General features: G+C 43.3%; 1 protein-coding gene across 3 annotated transcripts in view; it reads right to left on the bottom strand.

Moving 5' to 3' along the window:
* Positions 1-13,377, bottom strand: part of ppm1ba (protein phosphatase, Mg2+/Mn2+ dependent, 1Ba) — a 30,579-nt gene that overhangs the window by 3,393 nt on the left and 13,809 nt on the right. For all 3 annotated transcript variants that reach the window (XM_037781667.1, XM_037781670.1, XM_037781669.1), the window contains 3 exons: positions 12,397-12,514; positions 8,182-8,296; positions 6,606-6,663 (listed from right to left, as the gene is read on the bottom strand). In XM_037781667.1, coding sequence (XP_037637595.1) covers positions 6,606-6,663; positions 8,182-8,296; positions 12,397-12,514 — 291 coding nt within the window. The remainder of the gene's footprint in view (positions 1-6,605; positions 6,664-8,181; positions 8,297-12,396; positions 12,515-13,377) is intronic.

The following is a 13,377-nucleotide window of genomic DNA, read 5'->3' as shown; positions in this document are numbered from 1 at the left end:
GATACATCCCTTATCAATGTCTGCGAGAGAGAGTGTGTGTGTGTGTGTGTGTGTGTGTGTGTGTGTGTGTGTGTGTGTGTGTGTGTGTGTGTGTGTGTGTGTGTGTGTGTGTGTGTGTATTACTACACACCATTTTGAAGAGTGGAACAATTCCACTACTTGTGCTGCTATGATAAAATATTGTCTTAAAAGAGGAACAAAAACAGTTAATGGTGCCATCAGTAATTATTTTCTCGCTTTTTTGCATTAAATATAACAACAGGGGAGCATCCATAGAAATAGAATTAGTAGTAGAACGGACATTCCCATTCAAATCAATGTAGCTGCATGTTCAGAGCGGCGGCCATTTTTATGTGTACCGTTTCCATAGCGACCATTGTAGAGCTGACTTTTCTCACAACTAAACAAACTTCCAGCAAGTGGCGGACTCACTGAGGTGAAGTTTTGCAGCAACGACGACTAAACTAGCAGTGGAGTAGTAACTAAGGATGCTAATTTTGAAAAAATCTGATTATTAACCGTTAACTGACAAGAGTCCCCGGTTCACCCATCCGGGACAGTTACTGTAGCAGTCACGGTGCTGCGTGTAGTGTCACAGACATGTAGCCACTCTCCCAGTAACTATCCACTGCACCGTTTGGTTTAGTTTAGTTTAGTTCGGTTTAGTTTAGCAGGTTGTCAGCTGTGTGTCTGCCCGGCGTAACGATAGCGAGTGTCCGACAACCCTGTGTGTGTTTGTGCTACGTTAGCAGCTATAGCGCTGCTGGTGGCTTCGTGCTCCCCCGTTGCCACACACGTCAGTGGGCGTAACTTTAGTGAGTTTCCGACAGACCGTGTGTGTGTGTGTGTTGGTGGTGAGTGTGGGGTTGTTGGTGGCGTTCTATCTGTGAACGTAGGTGTAGCAGTGTGTTTACAGTTTATTTGTCGGTGAATAAATGCTACAAGGCAACAACTCCTCAGCTGAAGCGAAGTCAAGAGACCCGAGTCAACTTCCTGTATCCTGCAATGCCGGCTCAGACTCTCTTAAGGTGGTCTGTTAAGGTGGACCAGGTTTTCTCCTTTAAGTGATGAGTCGCTCCTCTGGGTTTTGCGCAGCTTTTTAATTAATTATTAATATTTCTTTTAACCGTTAAACCAATAGCGTTAATCTTCTTCGTTAAAATTCTTAATGTGGGTTAACGGTTAATTATTAACATCCCTAGTAGTAACGTTATGAAATCATAGAAAATGTAAATAAACGTAATGCTTCATCCACACACTCTTGTCACAGCGGACAAAAGCACATTGCTATCGCCAGATGAGTGACAAAGTGTTCGGATCGTTTTCTGTAACGCCTAGTTCGCACTACACAACTTCAGCCCTGATTTTCCACTCCCCGACGGCTCCCCCGGATCAGAGGCAAATTGCCGTTGGCTCGCTGCTCGCAGATCGGTGCTTGAGCATCATGTGTGAACTGTTCAAAGACGTGAGCCGAGAGGCTCACCGACGCTCGCCGATGCCTAGCAGACACATTCCAGATATCTAGCATGCTAAATATCTGGACCTGTTGGGGACTCTGGCCACGAGCTACAGCCAATGAGAGCGCGAGACACGGGTTGAGGGTAAACCTGGGGGAGGAGGGGTCTCCTGTAACAATAGGGATTTGGGGAATGCATTTGCAACACGGACCAAAGTTGTTGTTGCACCTAGAGGAATTAATAGTAAAAATAGTGTGGAAAGCGGAGGAAACGGGCTATTTTGTGAAACGTGTCAGCAATGAGTCTCACGTATGGTATCAAGTCATTTACCGTGTATTTCTTGCGTGTGTTTTCATGACGAAACATAGTTCGGAGACCTCTCTGGGATTCCTCCCGGTGAAAGATCTCGTAGAGAGTGACCCCCTGCCTGTCGTCTGTCAGTCATGTAGTGTCAAAATCACAATGACTTGAGTAGTAAAGAGTAGTGTGAACAGCGATCTGACCACTTTGGAAGTTGTGTAGTGTGAACTCATCTTAAGCAGTGTGGCATTGGAGCATGGTGGAATTAGCAAAATAGCTAGCTAGCTAGCTAGCTGTACGCGAGCAGGCTGGTTAGCTCTTGGGCTGATTCCTTGCAGGCTTTGGTGCCGCAATGATTACAGGAAATAAGCCAAACAGCGAGCCGATGTCTAACACTGCGTCCTTTCTCATCCCGGCGAGCTGCGAGCACACACTTTACGGCCCCACTGACACGGGTTCTGTTGTCACCATAACAACTAAGAACAATCCCTATTTTTCTTTTGTACTAGTCAAATTACCAGAGCAAACATTTCAATGACCCTTCTACTCCTATTTCATTTCTATGGGTTTGTCTTTTATAACTCTGGCCTTGCTTCAATTAAATCTTGCTAATCTTTTCCATCAGTCAGTTAATAATGGGTGGATTTATTTTAATGACCTCAAGTTTGGATAAAGGTATGATGTATTGTACTGATACTACTATTAGCTACATGAGATCATGTTTTTTGTCAATGCATTAAGAGCAAGCAAACTACTATTTTTGTTGTAGGTGTTTGTCTAGTAAACATGGGAAGTTGTGGAGGAGCACATGTTTACAGATGTTGTAGCATCCCAAAGCTGACACAGGATGTTATTAAGAGCCACATTTTACTGATAGCACCTTTAAGTCTGTTGGAAAAAACAATAAGTGTTGTTAAGTATTATGTAATTATTTAATTTATAGTACAAAAAACTAACTAATGCTAGCCAAACCATGCCAGCTGTCCTTAAACATGGCTGCTATTATAATTACAATTCAAATCTATTTAAAGCCACTATGTGTGGAATTTGAAAATGAGACCAGCACCATAGACTTCCACCAGGACGGTCCAGGCATCAAACCAGGCATCAAAATATTCATTTGGCTATATAGTCACATAAAAACTCCACACATAGCGGCTTTAAGCAGAGTAGATAAAATCCTTTTCATATGTGTGCATAAGACAGACTTACGGTAACGCTACAGACAAACCAAGGCACCAACACAATAGGTGAACATCACCCCCAAAACCAGCTACCAAACAGGAGACCTCTTTCACACACAGACACACAGACACACAGACTCACACACTAGGGCTATCCTCGACCAAAGAAATTCTTAGTCGACTAACATTCGATACTCAATCTCGATCAAATACAATTTTTTGGGGAAATAAGTCATTCAGCATAAAAAGACGACTAATAGACTAGAAATCTTAGGCGACTAAGACCAAAATGACTAATCGACTAGAGGTGGCAGCCCTAACACACACACAGATCCCTTCTTTGAGTCCAGCTCCACCTGAGGACTTGTCCATCACTAGCAGACGTTCACCGATCAGCCATAACATTATGACCAGCAGGTCCCCCTTTTGCCGCGGGATCGGACTTGTTTGTCCAGCACATCCCACAGATGCTCGATCGGATTGAGATCTGGAGAATTTGGAGGCCGAGTTAACACCTCCAACTCGTCGCCATCCACATGATGTAAAAGAAAACGTGATTCATCAGACCGGGCCACCTTCTTCCATCGCTCCGTGGTCCAGTTCTGATGCTCAAGTGCCCATTGTAGGCGCTTTTGGCGGTGGACAGGGGTCAGCACGGGAACCCTGACCGGTCTGCGGCTACGCAGCCCCATAAGCAACAAACTGTGACGCACTGTGTGTTCTGACATCTTTCTATCGGAACCAGCATTAACTTTTTCAGCAGTTTGAGCTCCAGTAGTTCTTCTATTGGATCAGACAACACGGGCCAGCCTTCGCTCCCCACGTGCATCGATGAGCCTCGGGTCTGACCCTGTCGCCGGTTCACTGGGTTTCCTTCCTTAGACCACTTTTGGTAGGTCCTGACCACTGCTCCTGACTCCTGACCTCAACTAGGTCCTGACCACTGCAGACCGGGAACATCCCACAAAAGCTGCAGTTCTGGAGATGCTCTGACCCAGTCGTCTAGCCAGCACTATTTGGCCCTCGCCAAAGTCGCTCACATCCTTACGCTGGCCCATTTTTTCTACTTCCAACACATCAACTTCAAGGACAAAATGTTCACTTGCTGTCTAATATATCCCCCCCACTGCCAGGTGCCATCGTAAAGAGATAATCAATGTTATTCACTTCACCTGTCAGTGGTCATAATGTTATGGCTGATCAGTGTATACAGACATACAAGAACACACCAGACATAAAAGCTAATAAACAAGTGGACAAAGCTTTATAATGGCACTGCAATGCTCACAATTATCGTAGTGGCATCTCAGTGTGTCATTCCCTCACAGACACATCTGATCCATCATTTATAAACACAAACACTCACTCACATATGCAACCGCCCATCCACTGCAACAACACAGAGTGACCACACAATCTGCTCCCCGTTTTCAAGTCATTATGTTAGAAATGGCATTTTTCTTGTTGGCAAGTAGAGATCTCGGCAGAACGCAAGAGCGTGGGCGAGACTACATCCTTAAAGCCGTAACACACGTTTTTTTATTTTTTATGTGATTAATTTGCAAGTCAATCACAAGCAACAGTATTTTGCATTTTCGTGTTGTTCATTCGTCGCGCTCCTCGGTGTGTAAAGGCCTTTAGACACAACCTGTTCTGTACAGACTCCTTGGTGCCATAAATTCTCTAACAGCGGCAACAGCATTTATTCACCTCAACTAAACAGAGAACTACAGTAGGCCTGTATTTGAGACAGGATACTATTAGAAACATGCCTTTTTTATTTCCCATTTTATAGGTATACTTCATTGTTTGTTGTTCGCAACAAACATAGTTGCATGCGACAAAGGTAAAGAACTAAAAAAACAGACAAACAGAAGCTGTATTTGGGTCTCTGGAACATACTGAGCATAGGGACAGACAGCAAAGAAGAGGATAACACTGCAGCGATGGTTTGAAAAGTATGTTTTCATACTTTGTTTGTATTGAAAGTGGCTAAAGGCTGACTACGGCCACCATCCACCATGGAGGAGAAAGCCACAAACCTTTCAGAGCCACTTTCCAAGCTGCACAATGCGAGTGCTTGGGACTTGAAACAGGTTTTCAGTGGAGTATCTCTCTCTGCACTCTGTCGTTCCTAGTGTTGCACTAAATCTGTTAGGGCTGGAACTGTATATTCAGTTATTCGTTCATTTGGTAGGTATTCGGTTTTCAATTATGGGATTCAGATTTGTTTTTTTGTGTTTTTTTCCCCCTCTCTCTCATTTTAAAGTATTGTTCTTATAAACAGAGATATATTTGTTTTTGTATCAATTACTGTATTTACAGTACATGGACATTAATAACCCTTTTATGATCAGGGTTTTTGGAGAATCCCGTTTATGCGTTTGAGCATGTAAACACCACACCCCATTTTCAGAAACTCCAGGTATGCTCTGAAAGAAACCGGGATACTGTTGCATGTATACACCGCTGACTATCTGCGATGTTGCGGCTGTTACCATGGTGACATTTTACCATGGTGACATGGTAACACCGACCGTGGCGGCGAAAGCATCTCACCGCTTAAACCCGTCGGACAGTTTGGGGTCGTCGGTGAGCATCTGTTGGCCTAGCTTTTGTGGTGTGTCCCGCACCGTCGGCTCTAGTCGGCCTGTGTCGGAGGTTTTTCGGCCGATTCAGCGTGTTGAATCGGCAGCGGAGCTCTGATTGGCTGTTCAGCTTCAGCGAATCAGTGCACAAATCAGAGAAACGGATGTGAGGAAAGCAAGCCAACGAGTAAAGTCAAGAGGAAAAACACAGAAGGCTCTTCTCATTTGTCACCTTCATCTCATCTGATCATTCCAACACACAGATATTTTCACAGCGACATGGCCGTCTGGAATGAAGCTAAGCGGTGAGTGAGAGTGGTGTGGAAATAGTCGCTAAACGTCGCTTTGTTTCATCTATGCATCATAACAACGGCTTGTATATCGGCAGTCCTCGGTCTTCCAGTTTCCTTTTTTGAATGATGAATACAGACTACTACCACCGTACGTACTAACTGAACATCGGCTGTCGTCTTTGCGGTGTGTTCGTGTGCAAACCAAGACAAGGGCGGCCTTTATTGCCGCTTGTTCTTTGATGCCGGGTTGGTGTATCCTTTGGGGTAGCTTTGTGTTAGGACAGAGAAAACATAGCAAACAAATAAAGTGCTCAAAGAAATCTTTGATGAACAGGGAGTGCCCCATTTAGAGACATTTCAGCAAATAAATTAGAAGAAAATGCTTTTATCTGCATTCACTGGATTTGGAAAAAGTGCAAAAGTTCTCAGTTCCACAAGGAAGAGTTCTCACAAAGCTGTGTTGTCATGCATGCATAGCCAATTATGAGGCTGACAGGAAGGTGTGCATCATGCACTATGAACAGAAAAAAAGTGTGCCGGGCTCAAAGCAACTTCTGAAGTCAATTATAATACTTCATCTCCTATGGTTTTGAAAATAAATACAATACACACAAATCACTAGCCTGGTCCACCAGACGGGATGAATCAACATAAGAGGAGTGAGAGGTTTTCAGAGACGACTGAAACTTAGATGCGTTAGGTGGCTTCAAGACTTCAGCATAACATTTGTGTGTGAGTGTAAATAGTCAAAGAAGGACGAAGCTCATCGTTACATATACTGACCCCATCTTCCTCCCTGTATGGGTTCAGACGGTTGTATACTGCTTCAATAACACTGCGTCTGCAGGAAGAACACAGACACAACAATGTGATTTGGTCACTTGAGCTATTCAAAGCATCCATCAAAGCAACAACAGAGGGCGTACTGTATGTGGAAAGGTGTAGCTGTCAGAAAAGGAAAACAATCTTGCTAGTATTGTAACGACTGCAAACATGAAAAAGTATTTTCTATTCCTAGGTAGGTATTCCCAATGACTTACAGAAATCTGCACATACTAGATGACTGCACTGGGTTGCACCAGCTATGTGGAAGTTCAAACGTGGCCTAGTGTGAACGTAATTTCTAACTTAAGTCCGAGTTTACGAGCTACTACCATGTTAATGGTTGCAGCAACGTAGGTATAAGTTACAACTTAAATCTTACACCTCGCAGGTATAAAATCTTCCGTAAAACAGCGGTTGGCATGGCGCATTGTTTTGAAAGGTGGGATAGCTTTGTTAGATTGAGGAGGAGCGAATTATACTGGCTGTTGTAGCCAGCTGTTATACCGGCGTCTGCAACGCGCTCCGCGATAGGTTACACCCCCTTGGACATTCATGATGACTGCTTTATACAGCGCTGCTTTCGTTTTACATGAGCAGATGCAGAGGATTACCGACCTGCTGGCAGCAGATTAACGACATATCACGAACAGAAACGGGGCCCGCAGTCCTTTCCTACAAGTGTCTGCACTATTATTTTGCTACCAGTTAATTTCAAAACTTTGTTTAATGATTCAATTCAAGTGCATAAATCGACTGTGCGTGTAAAGCAATACGATTAGTCGCACTGTCGTCATGCCAGCGCTCTGTAAAACATGCAAAATAAAGTGCATAATGTAACAACATATAAAATAGCACATATGGTAAGTGGGCAATTACATAGAAATCTCCCCTGTGCCACATTGACAAGCAAATATATCGGGTTACATAACTTTCTATCAACTATTCATTTATAACAGTTTGTGCCATCATAATGTGTTTGGTAAAACATTACAATTCCATCAATAACATTACCGTTATGTTATATTACCCTATGTTGTAGTTGACGGTTTCACCACTCGATGTCAGTTGTTATATTGAACGTTAGCTGTAGATTAAGGTTGTGTAATTATCACCTTATCATAAGGCTTTGTCCTAGTTTACGTGCCTTTTTGTTGTTCTTTGGTGATTAACGTTAGCTATTTTTAGCCGTTAGCCTCTTCGCTAAACTGCATCAAGAACAGTGCTTTTCACTGATTGGCCACAGAATGTGAAAACGGCATATTCTGTGACAATGTTTTGGTTAGTGTGGACTTTACGCAAGAGTAACTAAGATGAACTTAACATGTTCGTGGTGCAACCAAACTTAGACACAGCTTTAGGATCAAACTAACTACTTTTAATGTATCATTTAGTGTGGACTTTACAGCCTGACATAAGAGCTGGTGCAATAGGCTGCTGGCTTGTTTTTTACATTACATTACTCTCCTTGTAGTTTCATATTTTTATGACTGCATGGTAACGTACAACCCCCCCTTTTGAGGGCGGTGGTCCTTACTTGCTGGCAAGGCCTCCCCCTGGTGGCAGCGAGGGCATGCCGATGTCGGTGGACAGGTTCCTCATCACTGCTACCAGGTCCGGAAAGCCCTCCTCCCCTGGCCGAGACAGCATCTCTAAAACAACAGTAGACACATTGTTACACAAGTCGGCACTAACAGAGCCGGCGAAGGCCAAGAACAGCTGGGTAGAGATAGGAGATGGAGAGAAAGACAGAGGAGACAGACCAAAAATGTGACAAATGAAGAGGAAAAGGAGGGAAGACGGAAAACATACAAGTGAGTTTGTGGAAACGAGTGCATGTATGAGACGGAGAGAGTGAGAGAGATGGTGACAGAGAGAGGCCTGCAGTTGAGAGTGGTGTGAGGCCAGGTCAATGTTCAGCCAGAGCATTCCTCTCCCGCTTTCTTTTCTTTCCTCTCTTTCTTTCTATCTTCCAGTATTAGACAGTACCTGAAGCCAAACACCCGAACAAATGTTTGAATGACTGTACTTCACTCTGAAATGTGAAATTAAACCCCCTCTGGAGTGCCTATAAAACCATTCAGCATTCATTCACAGTTCTATACACAATAACTACCTCTTCATGTTACCACCTGCATTACATAGTTTTACAATGGACATTACAACCTACGGTATCTTCCACATACTAGACCCAGGTTTTTCCATTCTGTGGATCAAGACAAAATTGGGTTTAAAGGCCCACACACACCAAGCCGATATCAAAGAACTACTGTAACGGTGATGAAGGCCGTTACAGTAAGGTCGCGTCATGTCGCCTTTGTCTTGGCCGACAAGTTGCATTTAAACACACAGTAAAGACTGCAGCCGACGGCTATTTAGCACGAATGTTCTGCGCCTGGGTGAGAGGAAGTAACTCTCCACACCAGCAGCGGTAGTATGTATTCATCATTCAAAAAGGGGAACTAGAAGACCGAGGCTTTGGCGTGTCAAGGCCTTTAAGGGTGATGGGCGGCTGTCGGACAGTTTGGGGCCGTCGGTGAGCGTCTGTCGGCATAGTTTTTGCAGTGTGTGCCGCACTGTTGGCTCTAGTTTGCCCGTGTCGGAGGTTTTTTGGCCGATACGGCATGTTGAATGGAGCTCGTCGGTGAGAGAAATCACTCTGATTGGCTGATCAACTTAAACGAATCAGTGCACGAGAAGAGAAACGGACGTGAGGAAAACAAGCCAACGAGTAAAGTCAAGAGGACAAGCACAGAAGGCTCTTCTCATTCTTCATCTTCATCTTCATCTCATCTCATCATTCCAATACACGGATATTTTCACAACGACATGGCCGTCTGGAATGAAGCTAATTGGTGAGTGAGAGTGGTGTCAAAATGGTCGGCAAACATTATTTAATGTACATATCATAACAACGTCTTGTATATCCGCCGTCCTCGGCTTCCTTCCTGCCTTCCTTCCTTTTTGAACGACGAATACAGACTACCGCCACCTGCTTGTAGGGAGAGTTATTTCCTCTCAAGCAGGCCCAGAACGAGAAGACTCGCCCTTCATCGTCGCTAGATCTTTGATGTTGACTTGGTGTGTCTGGGCCTTAAAAATACATTTTCTTGCTTGGCCAAAATCTGAAACAGCTGACAAGCCCTGGTTTAACACAAACTAACAGTAGCCATGGAAGAGAGCTGACATAACCAACAAAGACTAGAAAAGCTGCACTGCGTTCATCAGACAGCCTCATACATCCTGAGAAAAAAAAAAAAAAATGGGATGAAATGAGAAAGAAAAGGACAAAAAGAAAGACAGGAGGGGAGCTGGGAATCCATCCAAACAAGACAGGGAATGTTGGAGCGAGGGACGGGAGAGAAAGATGCGTTTAGGGAGGAGAGGAACGAACGGGGAATAAAGAGGGGGAGATGCTTGCTGGAATGGAAAAGGGGGTCATGACGGTGTCATTCCTCTACTGTGAGCCGAAGAGAACTTGGCTGGAGGTTGGACAATAGAGAGGGGCAGTGGCAGTCAGTGGAGAAAACATACATAGAGATATGATGTTTCAGTTAGAGAAAGATGCTGTGTCTTCAAGAAAAACCTTTGTAAGACCTAAGATAAAGATCCGTTTTTCCAACTACACCTTTATAAACAATATTAAACCTGCAGTAAGTAGAATATTTTTGGCATCATTGGGGTAGAAATTCCATAATAACCTTTCAGCATATTGAAATTCAAGTGTTCTGAGAGAAAACTAGACTTCTGCATATCCTCATGGCTGTTTTCAGGCTTTGAAAAATGTAGCCTCTGAACTCCGATCAAACGGTCAAACTACTCATGCACTACTGTCAGGATATAGTGACTGTTTTATAAAAGCAACTTTTTATAATCATATTTGCTCCACTGCAGCTTTAATGGGTGTAAATGGGGTTTATAGTCCTAAAACTGTTGAGATTTATTGAGATTATAAATAAGAACAAAAACACACAGCTGTTATAAAAGCATACAGTAATATTTTCACAGTTCACCACATGACAGTAATTCAAGAACCTATTTAAACTAGGAATGCACCGATTTATTGGCCAAACAACGGTATTGGCCAATATTTGCCTTGTTTACTGCCATCAGCCTATCGGCAAATAAGATGACATTGGCCAATGGCAGTGGCCTATGTTTATCTGGCTTAATGTTGTCTTGGTTATATGTAGTCGGTCTCGGACAACAGTAACCAGCTGCTGTTTCAGAGAAGAAGCCGCTGGCTGGATACGACTCTGACAGCAGGTGCCATGCGGCGTTGTTCACAAATAAAAGTGAAAGAAAAAGTCGGCCGCGTGGGAGTATTGCACCGTGTCTAGGAAAGATCAGTGACAAGAACGTTGTTATGTTCAGTGACAAACTAGGCAGTAAAACAATGGATTTACAGGATTTATTAAAAACCAGAATGGCACTCAGAGAGCGCAGACCTCCGCCAAGGTGCCTGATTTTAAAAAACAGATCACAGCTCCCAGCTGGCGGTACCGTGAGGTGGTCGGCTTATTATTAACACGGTGTGTTTCCGTGTAACGTATCGGCGGATGCCTCTCTCATTCAGCAGGCTTGTTATGTCTGTATAACGTTACACTATGGTGTCTCTCATCCCGTCAGCTACCGCTTTTTTTGTCTCACCGCGGACGGCCAGCAGCTCCCGCACACACATCCACACATGTATCTCTCTGCTCGAGGAAGGAGGCGGAGTCACGCGTCATCAATGCATCATCAGTTACACTGCGCATGTGTTATACCCAGAGGTCTTTATGTTCTGGCTGATCGGAATCCTTAAAAAAGGATCATGATCCGGATCGCCACCAAAATCTAATGTGCCACACCCCACCCCTCCAAAAAATTTCATTCAAATTCATCACGTACTTTTGGAGTAATCCTGCTAACAGACAAACAAACAAACAAACAAACAAACAAACCAACCAACGCCGGTGAAAACATAACCTCCTTCCAAGGCCCTTGGAGGTTAAGCCGCAGCTCTTCATCCGCTCCCCAGTGGCATTCTGCCGTTAAAAGTCCACTAGTTAATCAATCGCGGATGGTGTTGTTCTCTCGGACGGATACAAAACTTAAAATGAAAAGTGCTAAAACGGGTCGCCAAATACACATACTCGTTAATATATGGACGGCCCACCCAAGTAAAGTCTATGTGAGAGAAACATTGCTTATGTTTCTAATCATTTTTACATTTACATTTAATTTATTTTTCACAAAATAAAAAAAACAAAAAAAAATTGCTGGGCTATGTAAGAAGGCTACTGAAACATTCTTCTCATTGAGTAGGTAGGTAGCTTTTGAAGCAGTTTTTTGAAAAAAAAAAAGAATCTTTTTCATATGAACAAAGGTTATATCAAAGGTTGTTTCATGAATTTGTGTGATTGAATTTGTGCTCATTCAAAGACGAATGAACGAGATGAAATGCTGAATGACTTTAAAAACAGCTCAGTTATTTTTTAGCGTATGACTTTTTTTGATATTGGCCAAATTGTTATTTTAAACATCAGTATCAGCCCATAATTTTGCAATCAGTGCATCCCTAATTTAATTTAAATTAAATGACCTCATATTCACTTTCAACCACCCGTAACATGTGAATACTCCACAGCTTTTCTCAGCAGAAACTAAAGAAACATTATGAAAATGAGCAACTAAAATGTCTAATATTCAAAAATCTCATTATGTTTGCACATACAGTAAACATTGGTTATTTTTCTCCATCCATCCTCACCTTCCACTCGAGACTCCAGATATTTGTTGAGCTCAGCGTCTTTCCTCACAGCTTCCTCCGACACTTTGGGAGCGTTGGGCAAACACACTAACACAACACTCATGTTATCCCGACTCCCCTGAGGTGGACGGGGAGGAGAGGGGAGTGAGGAAAGAGCAGGTGAGAGAAGGAGTTATTGTGTAGTGCTGAAAGAAATAATGAAGATGATTTCCTAGGCCAAAGTAATGGAGCAGTCTGCACTGTGAATCACAGCGAGGCAGCGCTGATACAGACTGCTCTATTTCAATATTGTAACATAAATATGCTATTTTATATACAATGCTATTTTTACATCTGAACACTCACTATTTGAATCTATTGTAATAAACTGAATTCAAGCTGACCACAGCTGCTGTTCAGGATTGAGGAAACCTGCAAGATTTACAGCAGTCTTTCAAGCCTACAGAAGGCGTCAAGTCGCATTCACACCAAGAGCAAGGCAAAAATTTCGCTCACGCGAGTTGAACCACCGGTAACATTTGTGTTCATTCGTGCTGGACGCGCCGGAGAGGAGAAGGGGCTTGTCTCCGTAGATACCAACAACTTTTTTTTCTGCCATTTCAGCCACTGATAATAACCATTAACCACTGTTGCTGCTTTGTACATGTGGAAGTCTCAGAGATGTCAGAAAACCAAACGCCGTCGTGTCTGGGTTCATAACATCCCCCGGCGGCGAACTGTATTCACATACAGTCCCATTGCACTGACTGTATCAAGCAAGCCACACGTCGCTACCGCGGTATGGACCCAAAATAAGCAGATTGTGCTGTGATGTGATTGCAAAAAAGTTATCAAAAGAATGCCGAAATAACTACACAATAATGCAGATTTGTAAAAACGCTGAATTCATGCTTTGTCACGTCTGTCAGCAAGATGACAAGCAAACAAGTTTTAAATTGCTTGTTTTCTGAATGGAGTTCGGATTGATCAGTGCCAGGCTAT

This window comes from Sebastes umbrosus, chromosome 10 (assembly GCF_015220745.1).
Source record: "Sebastes umbrosus isolate fSebUmb1 chromosome 10, fSebUmb1.pri, whole genome shotgun sequence".
Lineage (NCBI taxonomy): Eukaryota > Metazoa > Chordata > Actinopteri > Perciformes > Sebastidae > Sebastes > Sebastes umbrosus.
The sequence above is the reverse complement of the archived record's forward strand: the minus strand, read 5'-3'. Positions and strand labels throughout refer to the sequence as shown.